We start from the raw sequence: 14,789 nt of genomic DNA, 5'->3' as shown, positions 1-14,789 counted from the left end.
GTCCCTGCTTAGGGACAGCGGCCCTCAGACGTGTCCGAGGTCGGGGGGCCAGGGAGACGCTGGACAGACTGGGATGATACCTCGTGCAGGTCCCTCGCTGTCCGAAAGGCCCTGGGACTTCTCCTTCCTCTCTGCACCCTCACTGCTGCCACTGCCCCTGCCTGCACCAGGACCGAGAGGAAGGAAGAAATCAGAACTGCGAGTTAAAAAAACTACCTCGTTTTAGTGTGTATTCGATATATATTTATGAAGAGACTGTGAAATGCCAGCACTGTTGCTAGGCGTTGCCATACGGATCAGGAAACAGACCTAGAGAAGCTTGGTGAAGGGAAAATTCAGGCCTCCTGACTCCAAGCTCGGTGTTTTTTTTGTTTTGTTTTTTTGTTTTCTTCACACAAGCCCTTGAAGATACAGGAACCAAGCAAGGGGCAGTGAGTTTATCCTGGAAGGATTCCTCAGGTCTTTCCTGATATATGTAAGGTGAAAAATAATACTGTGGACTAAGAAAAACAGCTTTCTAAAAAAAGCTTTCCCTTTTCTCCCTTGCAAGATCACAAGCTCATAATCGTGTCCCGAAAGCCTTGAGGCCAGATGTGTTTCAGAATTTAGAGCAATACTTAGCAGCAGGGCCTGGGGCAGTACCAAATACCCAAACATTGACGCTTCTACTGTAAAGTGTATGAATAATCATACTAATGTGGGTGCCCTCATGCATATTCACACTTAAGCCCACAGAATAGCTTCACTTTGGATGATATTTTTTAAATATATTTTTATTGATCTCAGAGAGGGAGAGGGAGCGATAGAAACATCAGTGGAGAATAATTGATCATTGGCTGCCTCCTGCACGCCCCCTACTGGGAATCCAGACCAAAACCCAGGCATGTGCCCTTGACTGGACTGAAACCTGGGATCACGTAGTCTGCAGGCCAACGCTCCATCCACTGAGCCAAAACGGCTATGGCCAAAATTTTTTTTTTTTAAGTGCAATTTTGGTCCTTGCTGGGTAGCTCAGCTGGTTAGAATATTGTTTGGATGTGCCAAGGTTGCGGGTTCAATCCCTGATAAGGGCACATACAAAAATCAACTAATGGGCCTAGCTGGTGCGGCTCAGTTGGTTGCTGGTTTAATTCCTGGTTAGGGCACATGCCTGGGTTTCGGGCTCCATCCCCTGAAGGGAGCATGCATGAGGCAGCCTATCAGTGTTGCTTTATCTTCCTTCCCCACCCCTCAAAAAAAATCAATAAATTTTTTTTTTTAAAGAATCAACCAATGAATATTGATGATTCTCTTTCTCTCTCAAATCAATAGATAAAAATTACACACACACACACAAACGCCCACTTTTCACAACTTTGTGATTTCCAGTAAGGGACTGTGTTCTTTTTTTTTTTTTTTTTTAATATATTTTATTTTTAAACATATTTTATTGATTTTGTACAGAGAGGAAGGGAGAGAGATAGAGAGTTAGAAACATCGATGAGAGAGAGAGTCATCGATCAGCTGCCTCTTGCACACCCCCTACTGGGGATATGCCCGCAACCAAGGTACATGCCCTTGACCGGAATCAAACCCGGGACCTTTCAGTCCCCAAGCCGACGCTCTATCCATTGAGCCAAACCAGTCTCGGCTGTTAAATATATTTTATTGATTTTTTACAGAGAGGAAGGGAGAGAGAGATAGAGAGCTAGAAACGTCGATGAGAGAGAAACATCGGCCAGCTACCTCTTGCACACCCCCTGCTGGGGATGTGCCCGCAACCAATGTACATGCCCTTGACCGGAATCGAACCTGGGACCTTTCAGTCCGCAGACCGACGCTCTACCACTGAGCCAAACCAGCTTCGGCAGGGACTGTGTTCTTGAATGAAAATGACGAACATTTATTGATAGCTGAAAATTTGTGGGGATTTTTTTTTTAGCTGTTATTGAGACTTAATATGTGTCAAGCTCCTTGTATACTTTGTCTTATTCCCTTGAAAGATCCTATGAAGTAAGTACTATTCTTAGTCTGTTTTGACCGATGGAAAAAGGTTCAGTCACTTACAGGGGTCACACTGAGAGCAAGCTGCAGAATTAGGGCTGGACGCCAAATCTGCCTGACTCCAGAGAAAAAGTTCTAACCACTAGGTCATACTGTCACAACCATCAACGCTGCCTGCATTTCACTTACCGCATTTTACCTTATCCCAGTTGTCCTTTGGTAACTGTTGCTCCCACTCCCAACACACACACACACACGCTTGGGTCTCCAGACCATATACTAGTATTTGTGAATCCAGCACAGGACCTGGCCCAGCTTAGGTACGTAACATGAAGCAAAATGAATCAATACAATATTTTATACAGCCAAGACCGGTTTGGCTCAATGGATAGAGCGTCGGCTTGGGGACTGACGGGTCCCAGGTTCGATTCCAGTCAAGGGCATGTACCTTGGTTGCGGGCATAACCCCAGTAGGGGATGTGCAAGAGGCAGCTAGCTGATCGATGACTCTCTCTTTCATCGATGTTTCTAACTCTCTATCTCTCTCCCTTCCTCTCTGTACAAAATCAATAAAAATATATTTAAAAACTATATATTTTATACAAATTTCATGATTCGTTGACACGGCGTTTTACCGTTCTGTAATACAGATGCTAGCATATCTCAGAAAGAGTACACAAGAAAAGCAGCCGGGTTGCCTCTGGATGATTTAGTTGCTGACAAGGTGTGCCGAAGGGATGGAGAAATCTATCTCTTTATGCCTTTCGAATGTTATACTGTGCATCTGACTATTCAAACGGTGTGTTTTATTGATTCTTAATGGATTTCTGAATGTTGCCTGGGTATTGATTTAGTAAGATGGTCCAAAAGCCTCACACACTGAAAAACACTCCTCCGGACACTCCTCCATGGCTCCGCACTGCAGAGGCCCCGCTCTGGACTCCCGGGGAGAGGACTCCTCCGTGTCCCCTCCTCACTGCTGGACCATTGTTTCCAAGTACAAGGTCCGTTAGCGAGGGGGCAATGAACAGAGAACACTTACCTTAGATCTGAAGGATCAAGCTTTTGATTTGTACCATATGGCAAATATCTAATGTTAGCCAACTTCTGCATCCATAGAATGATGATATTTCCAACCTCTCAGGGTTTTTTGTTTGTTTGTTTGTTTGTTTTGAGGATTAACTGTGACATCTCCAGAAATGTTCTGTCAAGTTGCAAGCACTATCCGGCTCATTGGCATCTCTCCTGCCCATGTACCTTCTTTCCCCCTTTGCTCCGATTTCCTCTCCCTGGAATAGCCTTTCCCTCTACCGGGGGGAATTGTAGTTATTAAACTTGTCCAGTCTCTTTCCCTCATCAGTAATATCGGGAAAATAATAGGAGCTCTAAACAAGTAATAATGTGATAATGAATGCGCACAATACCTGGCCGGAGTGAATGCTCAATAATTAGCTCTCATTACGTTTACAGGACTCGCCTTCAAGGCTGGCTGGAATATGACTTTCTCGGCCAAGCCTAAGACCTCCAGGCACATTATTATTAGTCATTTTTAATTACCCCATCCTCTGGAGCAATTCGTACCTTTTTTATGGCACATACTTTTTATTTTAGCGGTTTGGTTACTCACCGGTCTAGCTCCTGCAGATAATGTCCTCTAGGCAGGATGCACGGAGCACCAATCTTGTACCGCCAGAGGGCAAGAGTATGGCTTCTGGAGCCTCTGATGCCCTCTGGGGGTGCATGACACAACCCAGTGGTCTTCCTGCAGTAAGAGGAGCCAAGCCTCTTGCTTCCCTCCCCAGGAGTGGACTGCTCTGCATTGAACTTTTTTTTATATATATTTTATTGATTTTTAATAGAGAGAAAGGGAGAGGGATAGAGAGTTAGAAAGGTCGATGAGAGAGAAACATCAACCAGCTGCCTCTTGCACACCCTTACCAGGGTGTGCCGACAACCAAGGTACATGCCCCTGACCGGAATCGAACCTGGGATCTTTCAGTCTGCAGACCAGCGCTCTACCACTGAGCCAAACCAGCTTCGGCTGCATTGAACTTTTTATTTATTTTATTTTATTGAATTATTTTGTTAATTTTCACCAGAGGATTTTCTTTTCCATTGGATTTTAGGGAGAGTGGGAGAGAGGGAAAGACTAGAAACATCAGTGTGAGAGAAACACATCGATTGGTTGCCTCCTGCATGAGCCCAAACCAGGGCCTGGACCAGGGAGGAGCCTGCAACGGAAGCACCTACCCTTGACCAGAATTGATTGTGGGATCCTTTGGGGCCAGATAATTCATTGTTGTGGGGACCCTCTATTCACTGAACCAAACCAGCTAGGGCTGCATTGAGCTTTTTATGCAATAAAGTTGGTAGTGCCTTGCCCATGGCACTTGGCAAGTGCCCTTCCCCAAGGACGAGGCCAGCAAGCATCCTAGAGTCCAGGTCACTGCTGTGTCTCAACCCTCTCTGAAGATACACTGTTCAGATCCTTCTTCTCCCCTTCCCCCAAATCCTGTCTCCCAGTGCTCTCTGGAGAATCCTTCCCCTCCAGGGCCAGCCTTTGTCCTGGGCTCAATGCCAGGGAAAGATGAATTCCCACCGAGGCCATACATTCTGTACTAAAAGGAAAAGTTAGAACGTGGACTGGGCGATTTCAGACTTCTGACTATAAGTAGGAATAGTTATATTTAAAATTTTAGTAATACCTATATTATCACATATCTCAATACATCTTGATATAGATCTCATTGATATTATACACATAACTATTACATGCATCATTTGCATATATTTACCTATATTATCTCATTTAATTGTCACAACCACCATGAATTGTTCTCATTCCCATTATACAGATGAGGTAATCAAGGCTCAAGGGGGATAATTAACTTCCCAGTTAGGAAGTGGCTAGGCTAGGATTGGCATACTCCTTTGACTTTTAAAAATATATATATATTTTATTGATTTTTTACAGAGAGGGAGAGAGCTAGAGAGCTAGAAACGTTGTTGAGAGAGAGAAACATCAACTAGCTGCCTCCTGCACACCCCCTACCGGGATGTGCCCACAACCAATGTACATGCCCTTGACTGGAACTGAACCTGGGACCTTTAAGTCTGCAGACTGACGCTCTACCACTGAGCCAAACCGGCTTCAGCACTCCTTTGACTTCTAAGTCCATACTCTTCGCTAGCATGCCGAACTCCTAATGCAGAGATGACTGTTTTTTGGTCATCACCCCTGAGAACATAATGAAAACAATGGACTCTCTTTCAAGAACAACGCACATCCGTATCCACTCACAAATAATTGCCACTAAGCAAAATGGTTCCGTGCATGGACCACAGGCCCGAGATAAAAGCTTCAATGGTAACTGACGGACTAGCCTGGGTGAGGGAGGGGGAGCATTCTCTCTGACCCTGTAGGGCTCCATGGGCTGCTAACCACACTTCCAATTTGCTGACTTGGATTTCCAAGCAATCCCAAGGCTGTTTGGGGCCCACTGGGAGGGAAAGTACTGCCCTCGTAGTAAAAATGTTTCCTGGAGCTTTGCAGGAAGAAAAAAGCAGCCACCTCCCTGGGGGCTGCTCCTTGATTACCAGCAGAGGGTAGTGACCTGGCAAGGATGCCAGCCTGACATCCCAAAGGGTTACTGAGTTCCGTTTGCATAACGGTATTAACAGTTAATCCACGGCTCCCCTGGTGATACCCAGGCTGCCAGTTTAACCCCAGTCCCATTCCTCCTCTTTGGCCCTGGGATTCCTGGGCCCTGCCTTTAGTTGCTTAAGGTGAAGAGGCTGGGGACAGGCAGCAGGTTATGGTAGACCAGTAGTTCTCAGCTAGAAGTGATTTGTCAGAGACATTTATCAATATCTACTTGGCAATTGGTTGTCATGACGGGGAAGAGGAGGTTGTTGCTGTCATCCAATGCACAGGACAACCCCACAACAATGAATTACCCGGCCCCAATGGGCCAAGGTTGAGCAGTCCTGTGCCAGATCATGATTGTTGAATGACTGTTCTATGGATTGGATTAGAATCCTTGGTCTGCTGCTTGATCCTGAGCATGTCACTCAACTAGTACACACCTTAGATGAAGTTAGCAGTGCTAAGAACACAGGTTCTGGAGTTTGAATCCCAGCTTTACCAGCAGCTGGGCCTCCCATTTTCCTTACCTATGAAATGGCTTCGGAGGAAAGCTGGAAGTTATTCATGGAAAGTGCTCAGCAATGAGCCAACATACAAGTGCTCAAATGCCAGCTGACAGCACTGCAACTCTCACTGGTCTCTGCTTTTCCTCTTCTACAGCAGAGCTTCTGTATCCACACATTCCCTAACGGAGGCATCGCTCACCACTATATCCACTCTGCTGATAGCGTATTCCTTCCGAGCAAGGACCTTAGATTTCTTTGCCTTCTCCAAGACTCCAGGGGGATGCTTAGCACCTAAATACGGGTACTTGCATGGCTGTCTTCAAATTGCATATAAATTACGAATCAACTTTATTGATTCACATGTTCGGAGTTAACACTAATGAGGAATATTTTTGGTTTCACTATTTCACAGGTATTTTGCAACAGGTTGAGGTATAAGGTTTTCACAAAATGGGTCCCACTTGTACGTTATTACTCCTTTTGAAACCACCCAATTGGAGATAACCATGGTTACCAGCTCCTGTGTTCACGCTGCCCGTTTTGCTCCTGCGAGAGCTGACAGGAGCAGCAGGTGTGGGTGTATCAGCTTCTCTTTCTCTTACCTCGGTTATCAGCCCCACCTTGGCCAAGTGGAGAGCCTGCTGAGCAGACTTTTGTGAAGCTCTCAGGCAATTTGTTAGTTTGCTCCTCCTCCCCTCCCCCCAAAACACCGTTTATCCCTAGCAAAGCTAAGACTGTAAATCCTCCAAGAACAGAGACTGTGTGCCTCATTTGCTCTATTCAAGAACACCTAGGCTGCCGAAACCAGTTTGGCTCAGTGGATAGAGTGTCAGCCTGAGGACTGAAAGGTCCCAGGTTCAATTCCGGTGAAGGGCATGTACCTTGGTTGCGGGCACATCCCCAGTAAGGGGTGTGCAGGAGGCAGCTGATTGGTGTTTCTCTCTCATCGGTGTTTCTAACTCTCTATTCCTCCCCCTTCCTCTCTGTAAAAAAATCAATTAAAAAAAAAAGAACACCTAGGCGCTTAAAAAGGTGAACTGATGATGCAGTTTACAAGTGGGGCTGAATGTAGGTGGGTGGAGGCCTACCTCCATCTCTAAATTCTTTGAGACCAAGTTTCCCTCAGTTGGGTGGCCAAGAGTAAAATAGTTGGGACAGCGTAGTGGAAGGTTTAGGCTTCCCTGAGAAAAGGGGAATCCCCAATCCTGCCCCTTAGCAGCTGTGTGAGGGCAGACCAGTTATTTTGCTTTCCTAGGCCTCAGTTTCCCCACTTGTGAAACTAATCACTGTACTTATAATTCATAAGGTTTTTGAGCTAAAAACATAAAACACTCGGTACAGAGCTTGGTGCAAATGAACCCCTAAGAATCTTACATATTATTTCACTAAATGTGAAGAGAAAAAGCACCACTTATTACTTAGACAGGCTCCTGCTCTCCCCGGGAGACAGTGAGGACCTCTGTGTTCTTAATAGTCCCGGCAATAACATCCCTCGGCCTGAGGAGTTCCTACGCACCAACAGCGGACCCAATCTTGTCCCGCCTCTCCGCCAAGACCCTCCCCAAGGGCAAAAGGACAGAGGCGCAGGCGAACGGGTTTAGAGAAATCCTGTGTTTAATGGGCACATCCCAGCACCAGGCCTGGAATCGAAGCAGCAGGGACGGGTAGGCGACCCCGCGGAGGCTCACATGGCGAAGAGGATGAGGAAGGCGACCATCAAACAGAAGAGCCCCATGGCCTCGGACAGGGCGAAGCCCAGGATGGCATAGGAGAAGAGCTGCTGCTTGAGAGACGGGTTCCTGCCGGGGACAAAGACCGGAGGAAAGGAAGGGGTGAGGGCATGGGTGGTGGTGGAGGACTCAGGTCGGTCGGGTGAGTGGGGATTGCTGAAACCGGGAGAGGGCCTCGCCTGCATATATCCTCGGGATTTGGCCAGATAAGCAGAGCACTGCCATGGCAAGTTTAAGTGAGCCAGGTTGGAAGCATGTCTAAATTCTGATTCAGAGAGTTCAGAGAGGTTTCTCCTCTCCTCCCGGGGAAAACAGGAGGTGCACAGAATAAACCGGAAGCCTCGGGGACCTCCTCTTGCCGAGGCTTCCCCCAAATAGGGTGGAATTTACGACGAGAGATAGTCTAGACCCCCCCCCCCCCCAACTCACCTGGCATAGCCAATGATCAAACTGCCAAACACTGTTCCAATTCCGGCCCCTGAGCCGGCCACACCCACTGTGGCAGCCCCAGCACCAATAAACTTGGCCGCGGTGTCAATGTCCCGGGACACAACACTGGTTTGGAACTCCCGTCGGGCCACCTGGAGTGGGGAGCTGCTGTAGGAAGGCTAGAAAGAGAGAGGAGAAAAAGGAGAAAAAGGAGATAGTGAGGCACAAGGACAGGTGGCTGACTCCACCCCCTTCACCCCACCCACCTGAGCTCTGAAGCTGTTGGCAAACTGCCTGGCAAGTACAAAATGCTCAGGCTGCAGAGCATGCTGGGAATTACTCTCAGGGTCCGTTCTCAGAGAGGGTTGGGGAAATGGCATGGGTTAGGGGAGCCTCACTTTTGCAAGTTTCTCACCTACAATGCTCACCTTGGGGTACTTAGCACTATTTAAAGCACCACAGATTCTCTAACTTCGGCCTAAAGGCAACTCAACTAACTTGAAGGGCGTCTGTCCGGAGAAACTCATAAGAGGGCCCACAGTCCTTTACCTGTTGAGATGGGATCTCTGGCCTGTTCAGGAAGGAGGCAGACATAGGCCTGATTAGACCCCTGGTACAGCAGCGGATCTGTAAAATGAGAAAGACATGTCCCCCCAAGTCAGGCAAGGAACCCCCGCACCCCAAACGCAAGTGCTGAGCTTCTATCTGTCCCTCTGACCTCTACTGTTTTCTCCGAACAGAAAAGGCCCAATGTATTTCAAGGTCAATTAAAGATTCCTGTTTCTACCCTAGGCCTGCACCAGACTGCTATCCTGAAACCCTGGTGTTGTCAGCAGTGGCAACCTTCCTGTTTAAAACTGGGAACCAAAGTTCACTTCGGCGGGCACAGCCCTAATCAGTATCTCAGAATGAACAAAACCCACACGGGTGTCACACCAGGAGGGGCCTGTGCCTAGATCGCCTAAGGAATCAGAAGGGGGAAGTCTTATTTTGCTAAAACGGTACTCACTGTTACACACCCTGAAAGGAGTGGACCGGTAAGCCCTCGGAGGCCCCTGGAACAGCCACCTCAGCAGAGCCCTGCATTACATGGTTTTCCTGACATACGCTTTAGCGCAGCGGCTCTCAAACCTGGCTGTACATTGGAACCACCTGGGAGTTCCAAAAAACACAGATGCGTGGGATCCATCCTTCTTCCCAGAGCCAGTGAAGCCTGGGGATCAGGTCTTTCGAAGGCTCCGCAGTTGATTTTAACGAGCAGCCAAGGTAGAAAACCACTCTATCCGGGGGTCAGGCTGGGGGTAAAGGTCGAATCCAGACTCTGACCACATTCCCAAGCCAAGACAGTTTGGTTTACAGATTACCCCTTCCCCCCCAAAAAAAACAAAAACAAAAACAAAACAGGGACTAACTGCATCACCTCCTACAACCTCCCCAAAGAGCCAACGTCATCCCGGTTCATTCATTACACACGGATGGCTCCCACTACAGAGCGCCCGGGAGCCGCAGCTTACCAGAGCCGGAGGAATGAGGAGTGCCCCGGTGGTCTGCATCTTCCCAGTCTGCAGAGGAAAAGAGAAAATTCCACGGGCAGTCTGGTTATTTCCTTATAGCGGCGACCTTCGGCCGTCCCCTCCGCCCCCGCCCGCCATCCCTGGACCACGCTCTCCCCAGCACCGTGCCCGGCAGTAGAGGTCAGAGGGACAGCGCGAGCTCCCGGCCCACCGCGCCCAGCGCGGCGGTCTGCACAGGAAGGTCATGCAGATCGGAAGCCGCGGGAGGAAGCCCGAGCCCCGGGAGGGAAAGGTTGCGAAAGAGGACGGTCTCCCGGGAAGCCCGGAGGCCGACACTGGGCAGGTGCCGTGCAGGGTCCTCGTTCAAGTCACACAGCCATGCTGCTCCGCCCGCCTAGGTCGGGACAGTTAATCGCTCATTTCCGTTGGTAATCGGCATTAATTGTTAAGGCTACAGATGTCCCTCGTCTCTCCCGGCCCCGGGGGGCAAATGCCCCTCCACCCAGCCCAGCCCACACCGCTGCCAGTCGCTGGCTCCAGGCCCCAAGTCACCTGCACTCCCGCTGCCCTGCTGCCCTTGCTCAGACCACGGCGCTCGCCCGGCTCAAGGTGACTGACTCACCTCCCAGCTTTAGCTCTAGGTTTCAGAGCTCAGCTCCCCCACCCACGTGTCTCGGGGTCCCCCCACTCTCATTGGCCGCAATCCCCCCGCGTCCCCATTGGTTAACGTCCTCAACTCCTCTCTCCTGATTGGTTCCCCGCAGCTCCTTCCTCTCTCCTCATAGGAGCTTCGCGGCATTTCCCGCCTCCCTGCGGGTAAAGGCGGGGTTTTCTCCAGAGAGCTGGCTCCCGATTGGCTGATCTCTGAAATGCTCGACCATAGAGTCGGCGGGACTCAGAGGTTCCATAACCTCCCGCACAAAATGGCGACTAAGATGGAAGGCGGCAGAAAGAGGCGTGAGAGAGAGATGACCGGACGCCTTCTTACGCAGACAGACACATGACCTTGGAACCGAGACTTCATTCGAAGCGCTTGGGCCTTGAGGCGCGTTGCATGTTGGGATTTGTAGTCGGGTCGTAGGCCCAAGGACAGCTGAGATCCCGCGAGACGCTCTTCCCCGGGGTTGGCGGAGCCAACGCCTTTGCAGCAATCCCCGCGAGGGTGATTCGTGGAAACCTTGCTTCCGCCGTGGGGAATAAAGGCTGCCCGCTGGCCTCGAAAGTTCACAGGTGGGCTTCTGCTGGTGTTCAGCAGTCGTGCACTAGCAACCAGATGTTTTTTATTTTAAAGAGTTATTGTGAAAACATTCTAAGGATAAACCAGAACCCTGATAGAAAAACAAGCAAAGGATAGGAGTAAGCAATTCACTAAAGAATTATAAAGGAAAAATCGTTCAACTTCACTAATCAAATTGCAACATTTCGCAATTATCAAAAGAGCAGAGTTCCTTTTATTCATGTGAGCCAGGCAATCTCCTATATTGCTGCTGAGAGTATGAAATAGAAAAACCTTTCTTGAAAGAAATTTGGCAATCTTCATTGGAAGGGTTTGAATGGTGCATTCTCCTTGATCCAGAAATTCTTGAGGAATTGAGAGCCTTTTAAAACTCTTACTACCCTTTTTGACCCAAGAATATAACTTCTGGGAATTTATCCTGAAGAAATAATCAGAAGTGCAAAGATTCTATTTAAAAGATGTGCACTGCAGAGTTTATCGAAATTGTAAACAAGTAGCCGAAACCGGTTTGGCTCAGTGGATAGAGCGTCGGCCTGCTGACTGAAGGGTCCGGGGTTTGATTCTGGTCAAGGGCATGTGCCTTGGTTGCGGGCACATCCTCAGTGGGGGGGGTGCAGGAGGCAACTGATTGATGATTCTCTCTCATCAATGTTTCTGACTCTCTATCCCTCTCTCTTCCTCTTTGTGAAAAATCAATAAAATATATATATTTAAAAAAAAAAGAAATTGTAAACAAGTAAATGGTTCAATAAATTATGCTATCTTTCACTTGGTAATATAAGCAGATATTTAAAATCATGTTTCCGAAGAGTACTTTATATTGAGAAAATTTTCATGATGAAAGACATGAAAAATGCAAGACTGTATGTATAGCATTGTGAAAAAGTTATGGAAAAAAAGATTGGAAGAAAATAAGACTATATTAATAGATATTTCTGGGATATGTAATAAGCTTGATTTATGAGTATGCATTAAATCTGTAATAAAAAATATAAAAAATTATACTAATCTGGAGAGTCTGGACTATTAGAAAAACATTTTAAGATTAAGGAGACTTAAGATAACCTGCCAGCATAATATAATGGAAATAGTTGGGGTTTTGAAATCCCACAGACTTGAATTCCTATAGTGGCTTTTCCAGGCATAAGTGGATATGTACCTCTGAACAGATTACCAAGTTTCTCTTATTTTCAGTGTTACAAACTACTGTTTATTTAGATCTCACCATATGGCAAACATTATGTTAAGTGCTTTCACCTCTTATAAAATTTAAATTTCAAAGGCAAACAAAAGAGAAAATAAACAAATGGGATTATATCAAACTAAAAGCTTTTGCACAGCAAAAGAAACCATAAAAAAAACAAAACACTAAGAGACAACCTACTAAATGGGAGAATATATTTGCCAATGATACATCTTATATCAGGTTAATATCCAAAATTTATAGCCGAGACCGGTTTGGCTCAATGGATAGAGTGTCGGCTTGGGGCCTGAAAGGTCCCGGGTTCGATTCCAGTCAAGGGCATGTACCTTGGTTGTGGTGCATCCCCAGTAGGGAACATGCAGGAGGCAGCTGATAGATGTTTCTCTCTCATCAATGTTTCTAGCTCTCTATCTCTCTTCCTTCCTCTCTGTAAAAAAATCAATAAAATATAATAAAAAAAAATTTATAAAGAACTTATACTACTCAACACCAAAAAAATATAAGCAATCCAAAATTAAAAAATAGAGAATATGAATAGACCCTTCTCCAAAAGGGGCATACAGAAGGACAATAGACACATGAAAAGTTATCATTCTTTTGAAAAAAAATTTTTTAAAAAAATATATTTTATTGATTTTTTACAGAGAGGAAGGGAGAGGGATAGAGAGTTAGAAACATCGATGAGAGAGAAACATGGATCAGCTGCCTCTTGCACACCCCCTACTGGGGATGTGTCCGCAACCCAGGTACATGCCCTTGACCGGAATCGAACCTGGGACCTTTCAGTCCTCAGACCAATGCTCTACCACTGAGCCAAACCGGTTTCGGCTCTTTTGAAAAATTTTTAAAATTTTTTTAAAATTAAATTATTATCTGTGTACATATTTTATCATTGCCCCCTCCCTCCCATACATACCCACCCATACATACCCACCCTCCCCTCTTTTGAAAAATTTTGCTGTAAAGGGGAACAAAGAAATGAAGCGGTAGCTGGAGGAAGAAGTGGGGTCAAGTTAATTTTTCTTTATGATAAAAAAAAAAATAGCAGCATAGTTTTATCAGATTGGAAATAAACCAACAGAAATGGAAAAAAATGATGAGAAAGGAGGAAATAAAGGAGGATTTCTGAAGCAATGCCCTTAAGTAGGCCAGAGTAATGGGCCTTATAACTATATTAACATCAGGCAAAATATTTTTTAAGCAAAAAGCACTATACAGAAAAGAGGCTCATATATACATTAATAAAGGGTTTAATTCACGAAGAGAATATAATTCTAAACTGTATGTATCTCATAACATGCATATAAAGTGAAAGTTGACAAAATTAAAAGGAGAAACTCACCCTCATGGTGGGAGATTTAATACAACTCTGCTCTGTTGGTAATTGACAGATCTAACAGACCAATATTTAACTAGGATATAAAAGATTTGACCAATACAATTAAGTATCTTTATTTATTGAACTTATATAGAACTTTGCCCTCAGCATTTAGAGTGGACACAATTTTCAAGCACAGATGGATGCTTAAAAAATTGACCACTTACTAAACCACAAGACAAGGTTCAATAAATACCAAAGAATCAATATCACACAGACCACATTCTCACGATACAATTAGATAAGAAATCAAAACATTAAAACCTGCTTAGCCCCAGTGGTTGAGCATTGACCCATGAACCAGGACGTCATGGTTAGATTCCTGGTCGGGGCACATACCTGGGTTTCAGGCTCAGTCCCCAGTGTGGGGGGGGTGCAGGAAGCAGCTGATCAATGATTTTCTCTCAGCATTGATACTTCTATCTCTCTCTCTCCCTCTCCCTGCCTCTCTGAAATCAATAAAAATATAGTAAAAAAAAAAAAAAACAACCACCATGCATTAAGACAATACAAAACCAAAACCCAACCACCTTTCAGATGTGACTGTTGGAGTCCAAGAACTGAGGGGCAATATCTAGAAAAGGGGCCAAAACTGGTTTGGCTCAGTGGATAGAGCATCAGTCTGCAGACTGGAAGGGCCCAGGTTTGATTCTGGGCAAGGACATACACATTGGTTGCGGGCATGTCCCCGTTAAGGGGTGAGCAGGAGGCAGCTGGTTAATGTTTCTCTCTCATTGATGTTTCTAGCTCTCTATCCCTCTCTCTTCCTCTCTGTGAAAAAATCAATAAAATATATATTTTTAAATATTTAGAAAAGGGGAAGTGAAGACTCATAGCCAGGCAGATATCCCAAGAGATCTCCACTACATGCAAGGCCACTTTGTTTACCACTTGTGTATGTCACACATGTGTGCACATAGATACTGTCAGACACACATACCTTTCTCCTAACATGTCTGGTACCCTCACCAAGCATGACCCAACCACCTCAAGGACAACCATAACCCATCTTCCCAAAGTTAAATCATCCATGTTCAATTAGTATCCAGAGGCCACAATGTGAGGCAGCTATTACCCAAGGATTATAACCTAAAGATGTCTAGTCTTCTAGTTCAAGCTCAGTCTTACCTTGGGGTGGCCCCACATCATCCTGTCATTTATG

The 14,789-nt window shown here is 46.1% G+C and overlaps 1 protein-coding gene across 2 annotated transcripts; it reads right to left on the bottom strand.

Annotated features, from left to right (window-relative positions):
• Positions 1-7,731: 7,731 nt before the first annotated feature.
• Positions 7,732-10,506, bottom strand: ATP5MC1 (ATP synthase membrane subunit c locus 1). Of its 2 annotated transcripts, none has more exons than XM_036451443.2 (5): positions 10,431-10,506; positions 9,809-9,856; positions 8,844-8,921; positions 8,295-8,473; positions 7,732-7,934 (listed from the first exon to the last, which is right to left on the bottom strand). In XM_036451443.2, the coding sequence occupies exons 2-5, from the start codon at positions 9,845-9,847 to the stop codon at positions 7,820-7,822; spliced, it is 411 nt and encodes a 136-aa protein (XP_036307336.1). In that variant the 5' UTR covers positions 9,848-9,856; positions 10,431-10,506; the 3' UTR covers positions 7,732-7,819. The 2 variants fall into 2 exon arrangements, with proteins under 2 accessions (XP_036307336.1, XP_036307335.1); XM_036451442.2 differs by having other exon boundaries at positions 10,361-10,482.
• Between the last annotated feature and the right edge of the window lie 4,283 nt (positions 10,507-14,789).

Source organism: Pipistrellus kuhlii, unplaced genomic scaffold (genome assembly GCF_014108245.1).
Source record: "Pipistrellus kuhlii isolate mPipKuh1 unplaced genomic scaffold, mPipKuh1.p scaffold_m20_p_22, whole genome shotgun sequence".
In the NCBI taxonomy this organism is placed as follows: Eukaryota; Metazoa; Chordata; class Mammalia; order Chiroptera; family Vespertilionidae; genus Pipistrellus; species Pipistrellus kuhlii.
This window is presented reverse-complemented; position numbering and strand designations above follow the sequence as displayed.

Coding starts and splice junctions, on each gene's coding strand:
- ATP5MC1 (XM_036451443.2), bottom strand. CDS start 9,847: ATGCAGACCACCGGGGCACTCCTCATTCCTCCGGCTCTG. Junction 8,922..9,808: donor TCCTCATTCCTCCGGCTCTG/GTAAGCTGCGGC, acceptor CTCATTTTACAG/ATCCGCTGCTGTACCAGGGG. Junction 8,474..8,843: donor CAGAGATCCCATCTCAACAG/GTAAAGGACTGT, acceptor CTCTCTTTCTAG/CCTTCCTACAGCAGCTCCCC.